The following is a 25,798-nucleotide window of genomic DNA, read 5'->3' on the forward strand; positions in this document are numbered from 1 at the left end:
TTTTGTGTTCCAGCTTCATCCTGTTACCCCTTGTCCTGTTGCTAGGTACAACAGAAAAAAGGGATATCCCAACCTCCTAACAGCCATTTATATACTTATGTTAATGAGATCTCCCACTCAGTCTTCTCTTCTCTAGAATAAACAGCCCCAATTCCCACAGCCTTTCCTCATTAGGAAGATGCTCCAGTCCCCTGATTATTTTGGTGGCCCTGCATTGGACTCTCCAGCACGTCCCCGTCCCTCTTGAGCTGAGGAGCACAGAACTGGACACACAGCTCCAGATGAGGCCTCACCAGGGCAGAGCAGAGGGGGAGCAGAACCTCCCTTGACCTGCTGACCACACTCTTCTTGCTGCATCCCAGGATGCCATTGGCCTTCTTGACACATTGCTGGCCCATGGTTAGTTTATTGTCAACCAGGACTCCCAGGTCTCTCTCTGCAGAGCTGCTCTCCAGCAGGTGAATCCCCAGCCTGTACTGGTGTGTGGCGTTGTTCCTTCCCAGATGCAGGACTCTGCACTTGTCCTTGTTGAACCTCATGAGGTTCCTCTCTACTCAATTCTCAAGCCAGTCAAGATCCCGCTGAATGGCAGCACAGCCTTCTGGGGAATCAGCCAGTCCTCCCAGTTTGGTGTCATCAGGGAACTTGCTGAGGGTACGCTCTGTCCCCTCATCCATTTCGTTGTTGATGATGTTGAACAAGACTGGCCCTAGAACCCATCCCCGTGGAACTCCACTGGCCACAGGCCTCCAACTCGTTTCTGTGCCATTGATCATCACCCTCTGGGCTCTGTCATTCAGCCAGCTCTCGATCCACCTCACTGCCCACTCATCCAAGCCACACTGCTTGAGCTTTCAGATGAGGATATTGTGGGAGACTGTGTCAAAAGCCTTGCTGAAGTCAAGGTAGATGACAGCTGCTGCTCTCCCCTCATCTAGCCAGCCGGTTATGCACTCATAGAAGGATATCAGGTTGGTGAAACAGGATTTCCCCTTGGTGAATCCTTGTTCACTCCCCCTGATAACCATCTTATCCTTCATATGTTTGACGATGACATTCAGGATGAGTTGTTCCATCACCTTTCCAGGGATGGAGGTGAGGCTGACTGGCCTATAGTTTCCTGGGTCATCCTTCCTGGCCTTTTTGAAGACTGGAGTGATATTGGCCTTTCTCCAGTCCTCAGGCACCTCACCTGTCCTCCATGGTTGTTCAGAAATGATGGAGAGCAGCTCGGCAATCACATCAGCCACTTCCCTCAGCACTCTCGGATGCATCCCATCAGGACCCATTGACTTATTGCTTATGTATAGCTAGGTTGTTACATAAACAGATCACCGTTTTCTAAACATTATGTCATAACTGTCTCAAAAAGAGGGAGGAGGGGGAATGTAATACTTGTGTAAAGTTGATTTTCCATTTAAGTCTCCTGAAATTACATCTTCGTTGTCTTTGCAGGAGTCAGAAGGTGTCACCTTCATTGGACCTGACACACATGCTATTAAAGCTATGGGAGACAAGATTGAAAGCAAACTGTTAGCCAAGAATGCAAAGGTCAACACAATCCCTGGCTTTGATGGAGTAGTCAAGGTGAGAAATAATTTAATTACTGTCTGCCCACTGTAGGAACAGTGTCTAAATTGAACTACACCTATTGAAGATCTGATGCAGAATGTAATTATAAGTTCAATTTCTTTTTCAATAACATGTAATTAAAAATGGAGTACAGATTTTTTCCTAGTGAGAGAGCTTTTGAGAAGAGAAAGTCCTTCATAATAAAACATATTAAGGGCTACTTCTACAGAGTCTCTAAAAATTTGCTTTAGTTTTAACATGAAGGTAGGTAAATGTATTAAGTATCAGGTGGAGATCATAGAATCATAGGATCATTTTGATTGGAGAAGACCTTTAAGATCATCAAGTCCAACCACTAACTGAACACTGCCAGACCTGTCACTAAACCATGTCCCTCAGCACCTCATCTATGCGTCTTTTAAATATCTCCAGGGATAGTGGCTCCACCACCTCCTTTCAGAAAAAAAATTGTTCAGAATCTCCAATGTAAAGCTCTCCTGGCACAACTTGAACCCATTTCCTCTTGTCTTATTATTCATTACTGGAAAGAAGAGACCAACTCCTTCTTGGCCACCTGGGCACACTGCTGGCTCATATTCAAGCAGCTGTCTGCCAAGGTCCCCAGGTCCTTTTCTGCTTTCCAGATTTCCAGCCACACACGTCCAAGCCTTTAGCGTTGCATGGGGTTGTTGTGGCCCAAGTTCAGGACCTGGGTACACTTGGTCTCATCATCCAGATCATCGATAAAGATGTTAAACAGAATAGACTGCAACACCCAGCCCTGGGGGACACCACTGGTGACCAGCCACCAGCTGCATTTAGTGTTCTGCACATGTCTTTACATTTCTCAGGTCCTAACTTCTTGTTGACTGAGATCCTGACAGGTGTACGTTAACAGTGAAGTTTGTTATACTGTATCAAGTGTATCCTAAGGAAGTTTCTGGATGAAATGAAGCTGAGTGGGGGTGTAAATATGCTTGAGGGTAGGAAGGCTCTTAAAAGAGCCCTGGACAGACTGGATTGATGGGCCGAGGCCAATTGTATGAGGTTCAACAAGGCCAAGTGCCGGGTCCTGCACTTGGGCCACAACAAACCCATGCAGTGCTACAGGCTTGGAGCAGAGTTAATGTGTAGGGGAAAAAAAAGGGATCTGAGGATATTAATTGACTTGCAGCTGAACATGAGCCAACAGTGTGCCCAGGTGGCCAAGAAGGCCAAGGATATCTTGGCTTGTATCAGAAATAGTGTGACTAGCAGGACCAGCAAAGTGATTATCCCCCTGTACTTGCACTGGTGAGGCCACACCTTGAATAGTATGTTCAGTTCTGGGTTCCTCATTAGAAGAATGACATTGAGGTGCTGGATTGTGTCCAGAGATGGGCAATGAGGCTGGTGAAGGGTTTAGATAAAAAGTCTGATGAGAAGTGCCTGGGGGAGCTGGGGTTGTTTTGACTGGAGAATAGGAGGCCGAAGAGACTTTAGTGCTCTCTACAACTGCCTGAAAGGAGGTTGTAGGGAGCTGTGAGGGTCAGTCTCTTCTCCCATGTAACAAGTGATAGGACAAGAGGAAATGGGCTCAATTTGCAGGAAGGATTTTGGTTGGCTATTAGGGAGAGCTTTTTCAGAGAGCTATCACAAGCTGCCCAGGGAGGTGTTGGACTCGCCATCCCTGGAGATACTTAAAAGCCATGTAGACGAGGTGCTGAGGAACATGGTTTAGTGGCAGACTTGGCAGTGTGAGGTTAGTGGTTGGACTCAATCTTAAAGATTTTTTCCAACCAAAACAAGTCTATGAGTAAGAAGTTTACACTTTACAGTGTGCTGAAGGTGTAGATTTCCATGTGTTGCAAAACTTGGCGTGAAGCAAGGGGAAGTTGGTGACTCTTTGTCCAAACCTACAGCTAGGGTTTTTAAAAGAATGGTTTCCAACAATTTTCTAAAAATACATTGGTAGTGTCTTTATATTTTTTAAAGTGAAGTAAAGTATGTGTTGGTTTCGATTTTCCTGCTGTAGTGATTAAGTATTGGGCTTTTATACTCTTTCCTTGTGTCTTTTTACATATTGTTGATGTTAATGTAGGTAAATAAGCTTTTTCTCTCATAAAACCTTAATGGCATGTGCGTAAAACTTTGGTGTATTATAAAAAATTGACCTCCTGGGTTGATTTTTTTTAATGCTTGATGTGTTAAGTTAGACTTTTTCAAATAAAATTTGAGAAACTTTATTGCATGAAAAAGTGAAAAGTTTGTTTCACTCTGTAGTGTTGGGGAATGTAATGGAGGCAAAGCTTTTCACATTTTGTTTACAAAATACTGATCTCTGATCATCCTAAATTTTGTTTACATGATGAAATAGGAAATATCAAGATAATTGGGAACAACTGAATACATTAATAGTGTTTTAAGGAGAAGTGTTATACGAGGGTAGTAGTATTAAGCATTGTCAGCTAAATTGGATTTTAAACTTTGTTAGGAGAAAAAAAACCCAAACCCAACAAAATGAGAAAAGTGAGTAGAGTGCAAAGGGGCTAAGCCTCTACGAAATTATCTGTTCTGATGAGGATGTCTGGAGAACTTGGCTAGTGAGAAAGAATGATAAAATCATGAAATAGCTGAGGCCAAAACGTGTGTTGGAATTCTTCAGTACTTGTGATGGAAATGCCTGGTGTGTGCAAAGCCTGGCAATAGTATGTGCTGCAACAGGTAAAAGTGTAGACTTGTTTTCTTTTCTGGGGGCTTCATAAGAGTGTTAGACTAGCATTTTGTAGCAATGCACAAGTCTGGCACTGATAAGTTGAATGCAGCATTCCTTCAGTTTTTTATTGCATGTTTTAGTAATCGTTGTGTATGTGATCTTTTAGTGTGATCGTAAGATTTAATAGTAGCCAAGCTATTGTGCGTAAGTTCCTGTTTTGTCTGATATTCTGTATTTTCTTCCAGAAAAAAACCATCTAATTAGGAGATAATTTTGCACCTAAACACCACAAAACTTGTTCTAATGCAGAATCAAATACTCAAAATGCAGCTTTTATCACAGGATCAAGTTAAAATGTAGCTAAAGGTCTGTTATTCTGCTAGTACAAGGAAACCTGACGTACAAGATGGTAGTTAATGAACAGATAGTCATATACCCAGTGAAACTGAGCTACTTAACTGTGTGCACTTGTTTCTGATCCCTTAAATTTCATTGGTTTTTGACAATTACCTAAGATTCCTGACACAAAATGAAAGAATGTGAATGATTTGCTTGGCAATTGGCTGGCTATATGCAGTGATAGTCTTAAAGCCAAATGAACTGCAATGTAGCATTGAGTTGACAACTCCAGTCCTTGGCTATTTAAAAGAACAATGTAGTAGTTGGATAATCCTGAAGTTTCTGTATCGTATCAATTTCACATACCTCAGACTCGCACCTAGTTCTGATTATCTGAAAAGTGTTGATGAAAAAACACCAAATGAAAATAAAAAGCAACGTCCATTGTGTTTTCCAAATAAGAAAAGGAGAGTCCACAGACATTGCTAGTGTTGTAGTTTCTGTCTTAAAGGGGAGCTGAAAATTTTAGGTTAACCAGTGCTTTGGTTACCATTTCTAGGAAATATAACTGGTATATAATTGGTATTCTCATCCTTGCAATGGATGTGTTTGTGTTTGACCAACCATCTCCTTTCTGTGATAGTGTGTCTCTTGCTCAGATGAATACTTGAGTTACTAGATCATACAGAATGCGTGGCTTTTGGTTAGAGCCTGATGTACTGTTTTGCCAATTCAGACTAAGGTAGGAAGGACCAAGCTCTGTGATACCAGGTACAATCAGCAAAACAACACACAAGGACTTGGAGACTGTAAGGATTTCTACTGTTCTATGGGAGACCTGTTTTGGTCACAGAATTAAGAGATTTGCAAAATTTTTGAAGGCTCTTTTATCTTGAGTAATAAATTTTTTTAAGATCCTGGGAAATGACTTTGTCTGCTTGATACTTGAGTTGATTAGAAGTGACTTCATCTCTATAATGGAGTCTAATAAAACTGGAAGAAAACTGTGTTCGTGCCTCTGACAGTGCTAGAAGTTACGAAAGATCAGTTGCATGTATTCTTTGTGGTTGAATAGTTGAAGTGAACATAGAGTAATAAGTTCTAGTGCTTCAGTCAACTTATGACTGTACTGAAAATCTTTGTTACTTGAGGAATTGTCTTTATCCAGCACTTGTTTAGTAGTGCTGCAGATATATAGATCCTTCCTGAATAAAGAGTGTTTTCCCCCTTTTATTTTTGTTGCTCAACACTTACATTAGTTGACACTGGTGTTGCTAAGCTTTTGTACTAATATCTTGGAGAAGTTCCATGGAGAAAAATTCTAGTGAGTAGAAATGAAATTAGAGATTGAAGAGAAGGAAAACCCTTCAATGGTGTACTTAAGAACGTGGAAGGACTGTAGAGGAGGATACTTGGTGTAACAGACACAACTAACTATTCCCACATAGGCAAATGCTGTAGCAAATATGAAACTGAAAAAGGAAAGAAGTAGAATGAGAGTGGAGAGGGTCTTTTGACAAAGGGTAATTTTCTTCTCATCCCTAGTTCAGTTTCTTGGTTTTCTGGGGCGAAGTTTACCCAGTCCATGCATGTAAGTAACCTGAGTCTGGTGCTCCTCTCAGCCTAGAGAGCTAACAGAAGCATTCAAAGGTAGTTATTTAAAAATCTGTAACTACAATTAGCTTCCTAAAACCCAATTGGGAGAGATAGTGGTAAATAGTATTAATCTAAAGAATTAGTGTTAATCCATGTGAGCAATGGCTATATTAAAGTTAGAGCTAAAAAGATGTATTGTCCGTAAATGAGTAAAGAGGAATAAGTGCAAAGAAGATGTTGAAGGCTGAAAATAAGGAGATGCTGTGGTGAAAAAACTGGCAAAGGAATGGCAAAGGAAGAAAAAATTTTACCTTGTTTTATGCCATGTACAGCCAGTGGGGTTTGATCGCTGGTAGAACACAACTGGATGTACAAAAGATGAACGTGTCTGGGTATCTACTTAGTTTTAATGATGTCAGTAGACATGTTGCAGTTTTTCAGCAAGGCTGTGAATTTACTGTATTTAAGTTTTTCAGGTATCTCTTGGTTGTATTCTCACACTGGGGTATTGTTATTGGTATTAAATGATCACTATTACTTGAGAGGTTGTTGGAGCCTAGATGTGAACTGGAAGTTCTCAAAGCTCAATACCCTCAGCCATGAAAACTGTTATGTAGTTCTTAATAATTAATACAATGTTTTACAGTTCCAGGAGTCTCTTAAGTAACAGTTTTATCCTGGCATTCCTCTACACCAGAATAGTTTTGCTTTTTTGTCTCCACCTGCTGGTACCTGGCAGAGAGGCAGGTACATGACGACATAAGGAGGTCAGAAATTCTTATGCCAAATGAGTATTTTACGTCTTTTTAACATAATGAAATCAGCTGTTTGTAAAAACACTATGACATCATTTTATGACTCTTATAATTTTATAAACTTGTACCATTACTTGAACATTTTTTATTTGTACAATAAAAGGTGGTGCTAAAATTATATATTCCTTTACAATCCCCAATATATTTTTGGGAAAATGGTAGTGTAAGCTAATGTGTTTTTGGAGGAAACAGCAGTAAATCATTGAGGACTTCTGCTTTTAAAAAGTAATTCAAAATACTTTTAGTAACAGAGTGGTTTTGTATATTTTGCACATACGGACTTCAGTGTTATGTAGTAACATAGCATTTTTTTTGCCCCCCCTGTCCCCCCCATGTGTATCTGTTAGGTCATTTGCACTAAACATCCACAATAACTATCCTAACCTTTTATGAGTACTGTTGCTGTATTTAGGTAATCTACAAGTGAAGTGCATGACACTAAAACATACTTTCCTGGGGGAAAAGATCAAAAGACTTACCAGTACTATCAGTATGTCAGTTGTTTACTAATTTTATGTTTATTAGTTTTTTCTATTAAAAGCACAGCATATTTTTGTTTTCTATTTCAGACACACTCTTTGAAGGCTAAAGAATTTGAATATGCATTGATTTTTTTTTCCCCTACCTCAAGAGTTTGCGTTCTAATATATTAAAACTGTAAAAAAACCAGATGTTGAAACAGTGTAAATTAATAACTGCGCTGGGCAGATGACTTCAGTCTGTTCAAGCCAGAACTGAGACAATTAGTGCTGCTGATATGGTGCCACTTGTTACTTAACATTGTTATATGCATGTATAAAAATATAGTGGCAGTGAAAAGTTGTCCTATAATGATTTGCAGCTTGTCTTCCTGTGGACTGCAATGTAGCCACTTGTTTGCAGGTAACTAAGTGAAAAAAAAAATTGCCCTGTTTGCTTCCCCCCCTCCCCTTAATTCTATTTTGCAAATATATGAGTAAATTTGCAAGAGAAAAGAAATGTAAAAGTTTCCTTCTCGACTATAATCGTGGCTCTTCATCAGTCATCGCTCTTCCTGCATTTTGTTCAAGAGGCTCTAATTGTCTGCATTTGGCAGGTTTAACACTTCCTGACAGAGAGGCTATTAAGGGGAAGTATTCTCGCATAACTGTCACAGGCAGGAACAAAGAACCTTCAAACTCAATGTGTGGAAACCACTAACATTCTTAAATGACCCTTTTCATGCATTTTATCCCTTTAAGCTAAAATTTGGAGGGTGCAGGGTCATGGAAAGCAGCAAGGTGTAATAAAACAGTAAACCTTGATTATTTTTTTGTATTTTTTTTTTAGGGGGGGAGTTTTTTGCTAGATTTATCTCTTGACTTAAAAACAATTGGTATTTGGAAAAATCTCATTAACAGATGTGACTGGAGTAAAAAGACTTAAAACTGATGTTGCTTTCAGGACTGCTTTGAACTTAACAAGCACCGATTTGTGGAGCAGACTAGCTAATGAAAGGAAATTAAATTTTCTGACAACTTCCCCTGCCAGCCCCCTTATTCTTCATGGGGCTGTTACTAGGTACTGAAGACTTTTAAAGAGGATTTTGTTTTATTATCGGACATAAATGAACCAGGTATGAACATTTCTTATGTGTTTTTTTTAAAGTTCTGACCTGGGTGCTTTTAAAACGGATTGCCTTGAAAGCTTTAAAAATATCAGGTTTCATTTTAATGTTCATAAGTCAGCCCCCATAGTTTCAGACACATTTAGCAGCTGGTAGTTTCCAGACATTACTGCCTTCCATACAAATTTTTTTAATGCATGTCATGGAATAGTATAAATATTAGCAAATTTGGATGGAATTTTCAAACTTAACCTGTGCCACTGTAATTTAACCCTTTTTCTTTCTAGTATTGTATAATGGAAATATGTTGTTATCAGTAGAAGAAACCAGAATTAACTACTGCAGGAGAAGAGATTTGGTTATTAAAGTAAGCAATTAAAGTTTTATTTTTTTATTCTCTGGGTTTCCTAGTACTTTTTTTTCCCTCCTATACCAGGCTATAATCGTTGTATGAGTCAGCTGAAGCAATAGGTGGCATCAACAAAAGGATTTTTCGGGTTGTCATACACAGCAATGTGGAGACTTCAGTGATAACAATTATGTGAAACTTCTCATTTCAGATACAGTTTAAAAATGATGCATTTAAAGCTTATTCTGTCTTTAGAATGAAAAACTTGCAAAAGTGAGATGCTTGTGTTCTTTCTTCGGTTTACAAAAAAAAATTATCTTGAAGTTCAATTTAAGAATTTTTTTCTGAACCTAAATCACTCCCAAACAATAGAGAATCAACTCCCCCTACTGACAACAACCAGGAAAACACAAGAAATACCTGTGAGGACAGACTCAAGCTAGCAGTAGACAAACTTTAACGATCTGATTTATGGTCCATTATTGATTGTAAACTTCTAAAATCTAGCATTACATACCTACAACTGCAGAAAATAATTTTGTGATCCTGCTTGTGTTTCCTGTCAGCTGATTCCTCGTTGCTTTGAGTTTCTTGGTATACTAATGATGAGGTGGAATTTACATTCCACTTATGGTATTAATTTTACATTCCTCTGGCTGAAAAGGGTCAGAAGGTTGTAAAATCAAACATTAAATGAATCAGAGGAGACAGTAGTGCAATATATGACTGCCCTCAGGACATAGTGCAATGGCTGATGGGATTAACGTTGGGTCTCATTTCCTGCTTTTACAGGATGCAGATGAAGCTGTCAGAATTGCAAGGGAAATTGGTAAGTTCTTAAATTAGCTATGGTGGGATTTGTGTGCCTCTCAGCAGACATGGTTGACTAAATTGAATGTGTAATAAGTAATCCCTATAGAAAAAATAATGTTTTAATAGCTTTTAAGTTCCCTCTTGCCTATAGGACTGGAAGAATCTAGGTGTTAATGTCCTGTCTCTTAAATCATCACATTTTAGCTTTACAAACTGGACTTTACCAAACAAGTGCAGACATGATTTTTGCAATGTATGTAATATGCAGTAATGAGTAGCCCACTGAAGGAGTTACTTCAAAGTATATCAGTGACTGGACATGATATTCAGAAGTTAGGCATGGTACATTTCTCTTCATATGGAGGCTGACACTGGTGATGTTGTGATCATTAGTCTTCATCACTGTGTGGACTCCAATTAGCTTGAATATCATCCAGAACACCAGCCTTTCTTCTGTGCTTTCGGGAATAAAGTCCCTGTTCAGCTTCCGAATATCTTATAGAATGGTAAAAAGAGCAACCAGCAAACTGTCTGGGACTCGTTTTGATGAAGGTTAAGTGTAATACGTGTTTAATGAGTTTTGGCTTTTATTTACTAAAGCTTAATATTGGGGAAAATACTAAACCATATGCTTGAAATTACGCATGTTCTTAAATGCTTTCTAGAAGAAGAATCTAATGGGAAAAGACATTTGTCGGTGTGTGTGTGTGGCTTTTTTTTGCATTTTCGTTTGAAGAACTAGTAGTAGCCATGAGAAGCTATCTATGTTTATCACAGCTACATAATTCAAAAGATATATCTGCATTTGAAGCTTCTCTTACTGATCTAGTTACAAATACCTCTCACCTGTGTCAAAAGCTATGCTTGTGCCTTATGTGCCAACTAGAAATTGGGACTTGTACTGCTACAGATGGCTTTTCATCAATGTAACACCTTTCCACTTTGAGTTTAAGTTGGATTTGTCATCCTGCACTGATTAAGTGCCCTGAAACCTCTCAGTGTAGGCTTGACTGGCTTTTAAGCTGACACAGTTGAAGTCAGCACTTCTATATTATGACTTTTTTTCAGTCTGATTTCATTTCAATAGGCCTTCTTGCTCTTGTTTTTTAAAGATTTCCTGCAAGTATTTTGAAGGCAGTTTTGATGAATGTAAGTTGGAAGGCATTCAATGGCTTCCTAGATGCCCTTTAAAATGTATTCTTGCTTAATTTTTCGACTGAGTTCTTCTGGTGTTCTGTTGTCTAGTTCCTGTACTTTATATCAGCAGCAGTTTAGAGGTTGCGATATCAAGCCAGTGTTAAATCCATAGATATTGAAGTCAATTACAGATAACTGAGTGGTGCTTTATCTGGATGGCAAATTCTTAAACCATTTTGATGCCATGTAGTGAAAGAAAAAATGTCCTTTTTAGTTTTTCCCCTCCACCCATGATCCAAACAGTTAATCAATTTGGTTAAGTTTCTATCTACTCATGACCAATGATCAGAATAAACTCCAACGGTTGGTAATTTCAAAGGATCTAAAATAGGATGAAATTGAAGTCTCTTCTGTATAGAATGCATTTGTCCTCATATGTGTGCAATTGAATGCTTCGCAATTATTTTTAATTTCACTTATTCGGAGCCTCAGTCTTCCAGACTGCTTAAGTAATTCACAGTTTTTTAAAAACTTCAGAGCTGAAAACTCTAAAATATTGTGTAGTGTTCTCTTACTGCCAGCCTCTCCCCCTGCTTCTCCCTGCTGTGTTCTGGCCAAAGATCCAATAGTAGTGGAGCATGACACTTCAGGATTGAGACACTGCCTTTACCAGTTTCAGTGACTATTATTTATGGATACAGATTTTGTAAGTTAGGGAATAAAATGTACCTTTTGACCCTCATTTGATGTGCTGTCCCAAGTTGTCAATAGAGAATTTGACAGAGATATTAGACTATATCAAGACTTGGAAGAAGTTCAGGCACAAATTACTATACAGTCTTTCCTCTCTCTTTGTTTGTGTGAGCTGTTCTCTTGTGTTCCTTTCTGTAGAACTTAAATCACCTTGTCTCTTCTACCTTGCTACTTATAAGGTTGCCTGTTTAGTGATACATTAAGAATTACTGGCTTCCTGATTTGTGAAGCGTCAATGAAACTGTAGAAAGTTTTTTACTTTTCAGTTTGAAAGGATTGAACAACTGTGAAGTGCAGGCGATTAAATAAAAGTCTGTATGAAACCGAAGAGATGAAAACCAGATTTTTGTCATGTTTCATTTGATATGGATTTAGTTAACAGTAGCTTTTCAAGAGTGGATATTGAAAAGAAACTGGTATTGCCATGTGCAGTATTGCTCAAACTGATACTGCACAATGCGTTCTCCTGTCTACTACCTGCAACTTTATAAAAATACTGAAATCACATGTGAAACCAAGGTGACAAAGAGTGGGAACTGACAGCTATGGGACACTAGAAGTTTGTTTGCCCTTTTTGCCATTCAGATTCTCAGAATCGTAACCACCCAGGGAACAAAGCAATCCTGACTTAATAGTACCTATTTAACAGCAAAAATATGTCTGATGACCTTCAAATTTGACAGCTTTTTACCTTCTTACTTTCTAAGATCTTTTAGGTCCATCCTTCAGATATCACAAGAATGCAAAAGTATAGAATGAGAGTAGTTTTTAGTCTGATGTGCAATTTAAATTTCATTTAAATTGGCATCTAATTTGAGAGAAGGGTTGAAAACCTAACACGGACTCAAAAATGTGCCTGCTTTGTGAGACTTGTTATTGCTGTTGTCAAGGGTCCTTATAAATGATCTTAGAAATTGTTTGCATGCCCCTTCTTTCCCACAACTGATCCAACCAATCCATGTGAGCATGCTACAGCAATTTTGATTGCTGCTGAATAGTACAAAAGTGGTTAGGAGAATGATGAATAATGCATCTTGATTCCAGCATCCTGTACCCAGTATGTATGCAAAACTTAGATATTGTAGAGCCTTCCTTGTCTTGGCACACATGAGTCTTTGGTATTGGCTGAAGAACTGCTGTTTAGATTAGCTCAGTACCACAGGGAGCCAAGTAGTGTTTAAAGGCATATTTGAGCAAAACTTCAAGTGCCCTTATGTTGATGGTACTGGCTAATTGTCATCTTAACTTGCAGAGTTCTATTGCAAAGCATTTTTCCTTCTCAACCTAAACATCTTTTTAAAACAGGCTTTGCTTTGATTTTTCTTTTATCATTTTATTTTTATCTCTATTTATAGCTCTCTGGTATCTTTTAACTGCCTTGCATACAGTGTGGTCGACATGTAATCTGTATATGTAAAAAGTGGGATGGGGTGGGAGGAAGCCAAGTACTCCTACACATGGTGAGTGGTACCAGTAACCTGTGTATCCTGTCTGATAATTTAACCATGTGAGTTGTGGTATATGATCTTTAATGTTCTGTAGCATATAAAGGCTCACTGAAGCTCACTGCCGACATGCTTATTTTGCTATTGAAAAGAAAGAACAGTAAATTAGGACTAGACTTTTCTTACAGAATTAAAATCAGCAAGCCATTCAAGAGACTGATGTTGTTAGAGTGAAATTATTAGCATAATTGATGATGATTTTTTCAAGTATGTGTGATGCTGAATAAGATAGATTAGATGGAAATTGCCACAGTGAGTTTATTGTAATAAGGCTTAAAACAGTCTTATTTCAGACTTGTATTCTCTTGAGTTGGAGAGAGTCTCCAGCTGGGGATGTGACTTTGCTAGTGTTTCCTAGTTAAATCTTGTTTCTTGCAAGAAAAACATACAAGAGGTGCATTTTGCTTTATTTCGAGATAGCCAGTGACTTGTCTAGGATCTTAGCAATTTCCAGGGATCTGGAAAAACAGCCACAGCAGAGATAAATTGTACTGGTGTAGCTATTGCATACACTGGATTTCATGAAAATGACTTGAACTTCACTTTTTGTTGCATGCAATCTAGAGCTGTTTTGTGCACGCACTTCTATCTCTGGGATCATAGAGGCCTTGAAAATAATATAGTCCTGGATTGAACTCCCTGTTTATGCTGTGACTTATCCCATACCCCTCTGTGGGCAGCATTGGATATCTCATAGGAAAACGTAAACTTTCTGGAGTGGCTCTTATTTGCGTGACTCTGGTCTTAGCCTTTCACCTAATAACTAGAGATTACTGTAGACTCAAAAGCATGAAGACATACAGCCTTTTGGTCATCCCTGCTTACAGGAACTTGATTTATGCTCTCCATATGCTTATCTGTTACCTTTCTGCAGCTTTCAGCCATGTGAATGCTCTGTAGCATTGGGTTTCACAGCCTTAATACCATGTTATGTTGGAAACTGTTTTATTGATTTTTGCTGTGTCGTTAATTTAACGTTCCCTTGTACTGTTGCTGATTTTCTCTTTCTAATCAACACTATTCTGTTTCTTATACTTGTATAATGTGTACTTCAGTTTTTCTAAGCCAGAGGTTTTCTAGATGTTGCTGGTTTTATTTTCTCCTGAACCTCCTTTTCCTTAAATGACTTTGGAGAGGATTGCTGTTGCTTGTCAGAGCAAGAGTAGATCAATGTTCCAAAAGGGAAGTGTAAACAGTAGTCACATGTATGATAGCAAACTTGAGCATTTCTGCTGGGAAACATATTCAAATGTCTTTTTCTGTCCCTAGATCAAAGCCTTTTATAGAATGTACCTTCAATTTACAAGGACTGATGGACTCTTCTTGCCAGACTATATCAATTGGTCTGACATTTGACCTAATGTTATGATTTTCATTAAACATACTGGAAACACAAGGCCTGAAGAATTTTCTGCAAGCCTAGAAATGTCAAAAGCTTTCTAATCAGATCCTTAATTTTCAATTTACTGTACATTCACGTGGGATAAAGGTGGTCACTAGTAGGAGTAAGAAATTGATTTATAAAATTACTTTGAGTTAAAATACTTTACCGGAAGATGAATGATCATTATTAAATGTATGTTTAAACTGCATACTTTGTTAGTGTACTTGTAGTTTTCAGAACACTAATGTCTTCATACCCATATTAAGGTGTCATGTTCTGAGAGTAAAATACTGCCACTAATGCATAATGTTGTCAGATTTATGCTGCTTGTTTTTCTAAGTACTTGTCAGTTTAGGGAAAAATCCTTCTATATTGTAGATTAAAGAAAAAAAGTAGTAATCTGTTTTCTGTAATACTTCTACATAATATATGAGCAGCACATATCTATTGGTGCTTTGTTAAATGTACTACACCAGATGTATGGATAAGATACAGGTTTGCTTAATAAATCTTTTGACGAACAGTTTGTTATCTCCTGTTTACTTTTGCTAATAGTTGTTTTAAAAACAATTATAACTGCTATAGCTTATTTCAGCAGCAACAAAGGAAGAAAATTTTGTTCTCAAAGAAATGTGAGCTTAAAAAGGTCAAATTCCTTTATTCATAAATCACTTCGTTACTTCGGAATGATTCATTTAGTGCTTTTTTCATATAAATGAAATAGAGAAGACAGCCTTTCTTGGCTTCAGAAATCACTGCACTGACAGCTATGTCTTGAAAAGAAAAATCTCTCCTCTCCTTCCAAACAAAGTGTTTTAATAAACGAAGTTATTGTCTACTGGCATTATTGGACATGTGGTCAGTTGTCATGTTCCTCTGACCAACTGAACAAAGTTTGAACTTCTGTCTAATTGTTCCCCGCTGTTAGGCTACCCTGTCATGATCAAGGCCTCAGCAGGTGGTGGTGGGAAAGGCATGAGAATCGCTTGGGATGATGAAGAGACCAGGTGAGATGCTGTCCAAAAGCTTGCGTTGATGAATGCTGCAGTTATCAAAGTCCCATTAAGCCACTGTGAGCTGACAGTTGAGCAGATATGAAAAGTTAGACGGAGGAATTGGATATTATTTGGTTTTCTCCCTTTTTGTATAGTGAGCAGTATATATGGGAGTTTGCATTTATCTATTTAAAATTAATTTTTGCATAAACCTTACAAAACACGGTTCATTAATTTGAGTAAAATAGAACACTTAACAACTGCCTTTTAGTCCAATGATAGACTGTACATTTAGACTGTAAATAACATTTTGCTGTATGCTTTTCAGAATGCTGATGTATTAATTGTCTGCGTGTTAGGTAGAATATTTACTGCTACTGATTCTGAAGCATTAATGCATGCCGTTAGTTCTGTTAAAATTGATGAGATTGATTATTCATGTGTGGAAACACACAATATTTACAGAATGTGCTCTAATAAATTGCATACTTCTATGTTTTAAAATATATCTAAAGAAACTATTGTGCTTTTGCCTGTTTGAAACAATGTTTGTTTCACGGACATTTTAATGTCTCTTAGTGGTTGTCTGAATCCTGATTACTTCATGATGCTTTGTTATTGACTCAAAGTTTTACAGTCCATTCTCTGCTGATATTCTGGCAGTGAGTAGCCTGGTTTCAACCCTATGTGCCACTGATATTACAGAAGGATGTGCTTTGGGATTTTTCAAAGACTTGTAACAAAAAGCCTATTTGATCCAAAATTAGGCAACCTAAATGTCTTCCTTTCCACATGGAAAAAGCAGCATATATGCCAGAATCAACTCAAATTTTCTTTAATTTAACCTGCAAGATTTTCCTGTTGTATTTTTGTGTTCCCTGTGAAATATTTTTTATTTGTCAAAACCTAAAAACTAGAAAAAAAGAAAAATGAATGGCTAGCACTTAAAATGTAGATCTGAAGGAAACATGTTTTCTTTTTTGCTACCTCTAAGCTATTTATATTCAAATCTAAATAGAGAAATAAGGTTTTGTGCATTAGAATGAAGATCTAGAATAACCTGCTTTCTTACAAGGATGCTTTGTTCCTACTTCTTTAGAGTCCAAAATTACTGCCTTGATCTTGTTCAGGCAGTAATCTCATCTCTTGAACTTGAAAAGAAGGCATTCATTTCTTGTTTCACTCAAAAAGGAGTGAAGGAGCTTGATTAAAGTAACTGCTTAAAAATAAAAAACCGTATCTAAAATCATGAATTTTGATTTGTTCTGAAGAAAAGTTGATTACTGTTTAGAAATCACCTGACAGAGCTGATTGGTATCAACAGAAATTAGCCTAACAGAAATTAGTGCATTTGCCTACAAAATTAATTTACTGATTTTATTTTGACCCAGTGGAACTTAATGATATTAGTGTGAGATACCTTGTTTTTTTGAAAGCCTTTGAAGTACTATTCAGATCATTATTATTTGCCAGTGGTGTCTTTATGATAATCCTTGTCTTTACAATGTAATTTTATAGAGTAATATATAAAAGGACTTAAGAGAACATCTAGACTGAGTAACAAGATGAATGCTAGTTACTGATCCTGTATGAAGGAGAAATACATATTTTAGCATTTATGGGTAGGCAGCAAGGAAGGCGAAATTAAGTCAGCAAAATACTTGTTGCAGAAAGATAAAAAGTAAGATTAAGAGAACAGAAGATAGATTTACTTTGCACTTACATAGGGCATATGGATTTCTTCTGCTCTGTCTTGAAAAATTATCTGTATAGTAGTAAAAGATTTGTTGTACCTGTCAACTAATTGTGCTATGGAGCTAAGATTGTTTCTTTTCATGTGTCTGAAAGAATGTCCAAATGATGTTTTGAAGGTGACTCAACTTGTTACTGGCAAAACCATGTATGTGATAGCTTTAACATCTCATAAAAAGTTGTTGACCTCATATATTGTCTTGCTGCATCCAAACCCATGTAATCTTAAAAATAAATGAATTTTCAGCTCTTGGCAGACTCTGAAAAGCTTGTATCTGAATGGCCTTTTGTATTTCAGGGTTCATAGATGCAAGATGAGTAAGAAAAGAACTGTTGATAATATTTTGATTTGTAATCTTTCTTTGGCTTTGTCATGTGGGATTAATCCCAAATGCTATTTGCAAAAAAAACCACAGCCCCAGAACCCCCTTATATGAACTAATTTTGTTTGAAATGTACTTTTGGATTTTCAGACTGGCTAAAAGTTTTTCTTGTGTCGACTGACTATGCATAATATTAAAAGAAGGCCTAAATATGTTGTGTGACATGGAAATAGCCACTGGAAATGGAAAACACCTAACTGAACGACTTAATTGCTACTGTTACAGAATTATTCAGTATGGTAATTTACTGGTGTTTCATCTTTTACATCTTTTAAGTATCCCAAAGGATAAAAATTTTGTTAGGTCCTCTAAATTTTATGACATTATTACAACTATAGCTAGGATTGCTGTAACTTTCAGCTAGTATTTCTAGCTAGAAACACTAAATAGTTTCAGTGCTGTTAGATTTTTGTTTATTTATTTGTTTGAACCTGAGGTAGCTCTTCATGTACATTTGGCTGTGGAAGGCTGCCATGTTGTCTCCTGCCTCTGTATGTGGGTAAGGCTGCTGTTGTATTTCTTCAGATATGGATCCTTCATAACTCTATTTTTTTTTTCCCCCAATTTCAGGCAAGTTCCAGTGTAGAATTCTGTGTGCAGTTAAAACCACCAACCCACATCTGAAATTTGAATAACCCTATTTTCACTATAATGTAATTCCTAGTTAGTTGTCTTGGTTTGGATTAAGATAATTTAGGATGCCTGTTCTTCACATTATAGATAACCATTTGAAGTTATATTGAGAATGAAGGGCAGTTTTCTGAAGAGCAGTTTAAATTGAATTCAGGTTTGTAGGTTCTTCACAGCCTGAGAAAGTTCTGCTGCTGTATGTATCTAAAAGTACTTCTGTATAACTGTAGCTGATCATCACAGCTCTCTTCTTGTGTATATTAAGAGTACTTGCATCCCAGAGAGCATGACCTGGAAGTGCTCTCCAAGTGTAGGTAACATTAAGTTCATTATGAAGCACAATAAAATGTGGCTAGAGTGAGTGTCGGAATATCTAGAAACTTTCTGTATCATTCCTTCTTTGATTGTGAGGAAACTGAAGGCTCTCTTGCTTTTCAGTATGCTTACAACAATTGCACTTGTAACATGGCATGTAGTTTCAATATCAGAGGTCATCTTACAGGAACTATTTACCCTTGTTTTTAAACTATATGAATTTTTCAGATAGAAATTATTTTCCCTAAGTTACTAGTTTCAGCTGTGAACATGATAACCTCAAAGTTTAATTATTTTTTAACAATTCCCTTTTGAGAAATTTGAGAAAGTTGAGTAACCTTTCTGAATATGGAGATCTTGCATGCTTATGAGTTTGAAAGCTTTCAACATGACAGCTTCCAGCAACAGATATTTAGAGAGATGAAAGATTCTGTCTTATAACAACAGGAAAACATAAATTGTCCTGTTACTTAAATTCTTTCTTGATGCTTATGTCAATTTTGTGAACTTCAGTCAAACATCTGCTCTCAAATTCAAAGAACCCCCTATAATTTCTCTTCTGTGGTCCTATGGTACCATGCTGTGTTTACTTCCACCGTTCCATAGTTGTTGCTCTTCATTGGCGTGATACGACAGGATATGTGGGAGAACTACTAGCAAATTTGTTTCTGTAGTCTGCAGTCATTTTCTATAGTTTCCCACCTTCCTTCAGAAATATCTGTTGAAATTTGTGTGGTTTTTTTCTTTTTCCTCATGTTATAATCTTCCAATGACTTTGAAGGAATGAGCAGTAGAACTGGAAGAAGTTAAAGTGGAATGATATGTGATTGGATTCAGTGATCAAATGGTTGGACTTGATGATCTTCAAGGTCTTTTCCAACTGTAATGATTCTGTGATTCAATGATATAATTCTGAGTCCTCCATTTCCTGAGGCAAAGGAAATACAAAGTGTGCAGTATGAAAGGATAGTGCTTTAAAAAAGGGGATAGCATTCCCTATTACAAGCCTGGAGATTCCAAAGCAGTGCATCTGGCCTGTGAGACTGCTGTGCAGAAATGGCAGTGTATGAATTTGGTGTCTGTGGTCTGTCCTGCACAGGTACATGTTGTAGAAGTGTTCAGCAAAGAAGGAGTAAATTAGAGTGAAGAACAGTGTTTACTAGAAACTGTTTATTTCTTTGAGCACCTATTTCCATGCTATCTACATGTGTTGAATGTATGTAAAATGCTGTGATCATTCTGTTGTTTTTTTAAATTGAAGTGAAACTAAAGCAACGGATATTGGTTTTGTGTATAAAAGCAAACAATAGAGTATTTATTGGTTGTTTAACTTACCAGTCATGTGTTTAGAGGGATTCTACTGTACTAATGGTTATCAAACATCTGTTCTTAATAGATGGCCTTTCTAATTCTGGACTTGACAAGAAAAGACTATTTTCTTCCTTTATTTCCTGGTACTGGAAGCTGAAATATGACATGATGACTGCAGTCTTTTGTTAGTCTGGTTGCCTCTAAAGAAAGTGGTTGTTTAAATCAGCAATGTTGGTCTCATAGCTGGAGGCAGAAAGTTAGCATGGGCTATCTCACTTTAGAGAGCCACAATAAAGCTTGTGCAAGATCAATACATGCTTTTATACAACTTTTATTCACACTGAAGTATATGTACTATTGGGACAGAGGAACCTTTCAAGACATACTGTTCTCCTTATAGAATCACACATATTTCAGGGCACCTAGGGACATCATCTCATCCAGCTTCATCCTTGGAATAGGATCAGTGTTCATTTTGAAGTTGGTCACTTAGAGCTTTGCCCAGTTGAGTGTTACATTAAGATGCTATAGCCTCTCTAAATAGCCTGCCCTGATTTCCATTCTTCATAGTAACTTTTTTCCTTACGTTGAGTTGGAAACTCCGTGCTTCAATTTATGGGCACAGTCTAATTTATTTTTTTTCTGCTGTGCGCTGCAATAAAAAACTTGACTCTTGTCATAGTAAACTTCTCTGTAAGTACTGGCAGGCTGTGGTGGCCTTTCAGCCCCCTTGCTCCAGCCCCAGTTCTGATCATGGCATCTGATGTGTAATGTGCACTCCGGCAAGCTGTGCTGTGTGGGGAGTGTCTTCTTTGTAGTGATACTCTGTGGAGCTGTTACTTGGTGAAAGGATAACGCTCCAAATAGAAATTCTCTTCCAGTCTTTAAATATAAAGACATTCAGATCTATCTTCATTTGGTTAGTATGATCTCTTTAAGGAAGGTGAAGTGTGTTTATGTGAACACATGCAACTGCAAAATATTTGTAAGATGCAAACAGGGTCAGAGTACCTGAGAGTCATTCCTGCTATATGTAATTTTAGAAGATTTGCAGATGTAGGAATTAGATAATTAGACACCTGCCTTATTAAAAAAGTATTGCAGTTTAGATTTCTAATTAACACATACTTCAACAAAGGAAAAATAGTTAATTGTGCATAAAACCATGTGATATAATGTTTACAAAAGGAAATAGAGCTTTTGATATAGGAGTTAAAATAGCTCTAAATCTGTTTTGATAGGAAACACTCCATGGTTGGTTGTTATCTTTTTTTCTGGACAGATCAGGTTATGCACAAAATCACAAATTTTAATGTTGCCTTTTTCTTTATAAAGTAACTAAATGTTAGTCATAGGAATTTAGGAAAGATTGTAAGTTGAGTATAGTCTCTCAAATTTATAGTATATCTTATTCCATGATCTTGAAAAAACATGAAGAAACATCTTTAAATATGCATATCTCTATACTGTAAATTTATTTCTCTCCCTGGATTTTGTTTGTGGAATTGAACTAGATATAAACATTGGAAAGCAGGGAAACTTCAACTCAGTTGTACCGTAATTCCTATTCCAGGCACAAATATCAGGCTGTTGCATTTTAGTAGTCAATCCCATAGAAATTTACCCCAAACTTTCCATACATATCCCAACATAAGTGAGACCGATAACAGGCTGGGGATTGACCTGCTGGAGAGCAGCTCTGCGGAGAGAGACCTGGGAGTCCTGGTTGACAATAAACTAACCATGAACCAGAAATGTGCCCTCATGGCCAAGAAGGCCAATGGCATTCAGGGATGCATCATAAAGAGTGTGGCCAGCAGGTCAAGGGAGGTTCTGCTCCTCCTCTACTCTGCCTTGTTGAAGCCTCATTTGGAATCCTGTGTCCAGTTCTGGACTCCTCAGCTCAAGAGGGACAGGGAAGTGCTGGAGAGAGTCCAGCGCAGAGCCACCAAGATGATCAGGAGATTGGAGCATCTTCCTTATTGAGGAAAGGCTGTGGGAACTGAGGCTGTTTAGTCTAGAGAAGAGAAGACTGAGGGGGACATTCATTAATATTTACAAATATTTAAATGGTGGATGTGTAGGCAGTTGGGGCATCCCTTTTTTTCTGTTGTATCCAGTGACAGGACAAGGGGTAATGGAAAGAAGTTGGAACACAAGAAGTTCCATTTAAACATAAGAAAAAACTATTTCACTGTTCAGGTGAGGGAGCCCTGGCACAGGCTGCCCAGAGGGGTTGTGGAATCACCTTCCTTGGAGGTTTGCAAAACCTGCCTGGACGTGTTCCTGAGTGACGTGATCTAGGTGAACCTGCTTCTGCAGGGGGGTTGGACGAGATGATCTCTAAAGTTCCCTTCCAACCCCTACCATTCAGCAATTCTGTGATGCCAGTTACAGAGCCTGTAGAAAACTTCTGTAGAGCCTTTGAGTCTCTGCGTTATGGTACATTTCACCCTCAGAAAGCTGTACATGAAACTGTGTGTCAGCAGTTGTGCCCCATAGGATTAATCTTTCTCTCATGAAAAATAAATATAATACTTTACAATCTTTATTTGTTTTTGTAATTACAAATATGTTGAAGAAAACTGAGATTAGTATATGGATATGTAGCGTAACACTGAATTGTACTTGAATGCAGGGGAAAACTAGTAGTACAGTTGATATGCTTTATGAAGTGAAATACTGCATCTTCAGGTTGTGTGTTCAGTGATTGAATTTACAAGGTCTGTAGTATTTAATCTGTAGTCCTTTCATCTAATTAATGTGCAACCTATTAGTGTGCTATATACCTTAAACAATGGTAAGCTTAACCTTTGCTTCTATATAACAAGTACTTTGTAATTATTGTTTTTAAAAATGTGATTATTACTTTTGTAGAATAAAATGACACCAAAGAAAGTTCATACAAATAGTTGCTTTAAATGCCCAGGCTTTTGAAACATGCTGACGTTATCTGTGCTTTGAGAACATTTTTTTTTCTTTGTAAGAAAAGAAAGGAAAAAGGGATGCTTGGATGTGTGTGTTGATTGATGAAAATTGTCAGATGACTGGAATGAGTAAGTGTTCATCCTCCTTGGATTCTTCAGAACTTAAATTTGAAAACACAGATTATTCTTTTTGTTTTCATTATTTAAGGGAAGGTTTTAGGTTTTCATCTCAAGAAGCTGCTTCAAGCTTTGGTGACGATCGCTTACTGATAGAAAAGTTCATTGATAACCCTCGTCACATAGAAATCCAGGTTTGTATTATTATTTATTTGTGAATTTATTTAATAAGACTTAAACTGATAAATTAGTCAAAGTTTTAAAACATTTCAAACACTCTAAAAAAGACCTAGAGCCTTGTGTCTTGGGCCATCACTCAAACTACAAGACTATCATGCATAATACAGCCTTCCTGTTTTTATTCTCTAGCTTTTCTTTAACAGGAAGACAATGAACTGTGCTCTATTTGTAGAAGGTGAGGGGAAAGTCATGAGTGTCTCTCCTGAGGGCTGGATCTTGAACTCTGGATCCTGATGGCAATACTTGAGGGCAGCAGAGGATGTAGGTGCTCGAGCGCTGCTGTGCATAATGTTTTTTTGCCAAACCTTTATGTGGTTTTGTCAGTATTTTGGATTCTGTTCTGAAATATCTGATGCCCCTTGGGAATTCAAGAGAATTTGTGTCCTATTTTGGACAGTCTGTGGTTCAAAATCAAGTATATTCTCCTTAACTTCTGGATTGTAACTGTTTCTATCTTTTATTTGAAATAGTGTTAAGCTACTTGTGCTAATGCAAGACATGTTTGTTTCAGATAAACTCTTTAACAAAATTACAATATTTTAAATTTATGATGTATTTACCTTTTGTAGACTTTGAAATAGTCTTTCCTGACAAGAAATCTGTATGAAGTTATGTCCATTTCCTCAAAAGAAATGTCATCTTGTCCAAAAGAGAAACTCTTTGAAGTTGTGGCTTTTTTTTTTCCTATAGTGAGAGTCTGATGTATTTTGATAGTAGCTCTATAACTGAGAAAACAATAACAAGAAGTTGGATAGCATGGAATGATTTGTAAGAGAGAAATACTTAATATTTCTTACTCTGCCACATATGTGCCCACAACCTGATATTTCTTAAGTTTAGTCTGAATCTACTTCCTTGTAGTTTTAAAACCATTGTCCCTTGTACTATTGCAGTAGACCTTGTCAACAGTTTGTCCCCATCTTTAAGTCCTTTTTAAGTTTTGAAAGGCTGCAATAAGGTCTTCTCAGAGCCTGCTTTTCTCCAGGCTGAATAACCTCAGCTTTCTCAGCCTGTCTTCATTGAAGAGATGTTCTAGCCCCTCTGATCATCTTTGTTGTCCTCCTCTGGATAACACGTCTGTACTGTGCTGAGGGCTCCAGAGCTGGATGCAGGATGCCAGGTGGGGTCTCACCAGAGTGGAATAGAGTGGCAGAAATGAAGAAGTAATAATAGTGAAATGAAGAAACATTCTGTAAACAGTGAACAGTTAAATTAAGAAACAGTTGGTAAAAATTTCATTTAAACATCAACCTATTATGTTTTGAAGGGTTATAGAAAGATATGTAATGAATGTGTAGTTCCAATATTGATTTTAGGTTACAAACCAAGTCAGATTGGTAGAGCATCTTCATATAGTCTCCTGTTATGGCTAATAACTTTTGGCTACATATATCTTTGTTTCTTTTTTTCATGTATGCAAGTCAGTACGTTATAAAGATCCATTCCTTTCAATGTTTGCAGATTTGAGAGCTTCAGCAGGTTCCTGCTGACTCTGACTACTTGCATGAGTTGGGGGCAGATTTTACACTGTCTTGATTCCTTTAGGTTTAAAAAAGATTACCTAAAAAAAATTTAAGCATTACTGTATTTAAGAACACTAGAATAATCTCACCTGGCTTAAACAAAATAGCTTTGCTATTAATAATTTATAGTTTAAGCTATAATAAGTGTACAAGAAACATTATTTTTCTTACAAAACCTCTTTGATAGTACCTTCTAACAATATCGTAGCATATCATTTTAACTCTGTGTTCTAATCAGCTTTAGGTCTTTAACCTTGGTTCATTTGGAAACTGTTAAATATACAAACAATTTGAGACCAGATGCCAAATATTTATTAATTTAGCAGTAACTTTTAAATAGAACTTTTTTTAACATTCTCATATAGCTCCAAAGCGTTGGTACTTAAAATTGTTAAATAAGGAGTTTCCTGTGTCCAGCTATAAAACAATCACTTTGTAAAACATAGAAAAGACTAAAACAATTAACAGGAAAGTAGAGTCCAAATAGACTTTATGCTTGAACTGATCTGAAGTCTTGTTCTCCTGAAATACCTGATATAAAGGACCTGATTTTAAAGTAAGAGTACATGGAATGCTAACTATTATTTGGCTAAATAGCAATCCTACAACTGGAAATAGGATTTAGTGGAATCATGCAGGATAAGTTGAAATTAATTATAATCAATTATTTTAGTGTATAGATATACGTAACATATATTAACATCACAATAATCTAACCCTGTGAAACAGGATGTTTTCTTTTAAGAATATCTAGAAAAAAACCTGTAGATATGACATGCATTTTCAGCGAGACTTGTACTGCAATCTCCTGTCATCTCATAGATGATTTCAACATTCTGTAAATATCTTCTGAAATATAAGTGTTTTATGACATAGTGACTTTTAAATTTTCTGGTAATGAAAATAGAGGATGCAAAGTGAAAGTAAAAGCCTAGTACTAGATGTTGTTTGGCTTATTCTGTTTCAAAAGTACATCTTCATAGTAAAAGTCCATGCATATCTCTTTGTGACATATTAACTTATAATGGAAAAACATTTATTTTAACATCTAGGTTGCAGAAA

General features: G+C 37.0%; 1 protein-coding gene across 3 annotated transcripts in view; it reads left to right on the forward strand.

The window, feature by feature from the left end:
• PCCA (propionyl-CoA carboxylase subunit alpha) overlaps positions 1–25,798 on the forward strand; it is a 283,334-nt gene that overhangs the window by 78,737 nt on the left and 178,799 nt on the right. For 2 of the 3 annotated variants that reach the window (XM_061996271.1, XM_061996282.1), the window contains 4 exons: positions 1,456–1,587; positions 9,744–9,780; positions 15,472–15,550; positions 23,065–23,167. In XM_061996271.1, the coding sequence (XP_061852255.1) occupies positions 1,456–1,587; positions 9,744–9,780; positions 15,472–15,550; positions 23,065–23,167 (351 nt within the window). Of the gene's footprint in view, positions 1–1,455; positions 1,588–9,743; positions 9,781–15,471; positions 15,551–23,064; positions 23,168–25,798 lie in introns of those variants that run through there. The other variant, XM_061996292.1, reaches the window with a different exon arrangement.

The sequence above is a fragment of the Colius striatus genome, chromosome 1 (genome assembly GCF_028858725.1).
Source record: "Colius striatus isolate bColStr4 chromosome 1, bColStr4.1.hap1, whole genome shotgun sequence".
Lineage (NCBI taxonomy): Eukaryota > Metazoa > Chordata > Aves > Coliiformes > Coliidae > Colius > Colius striatus.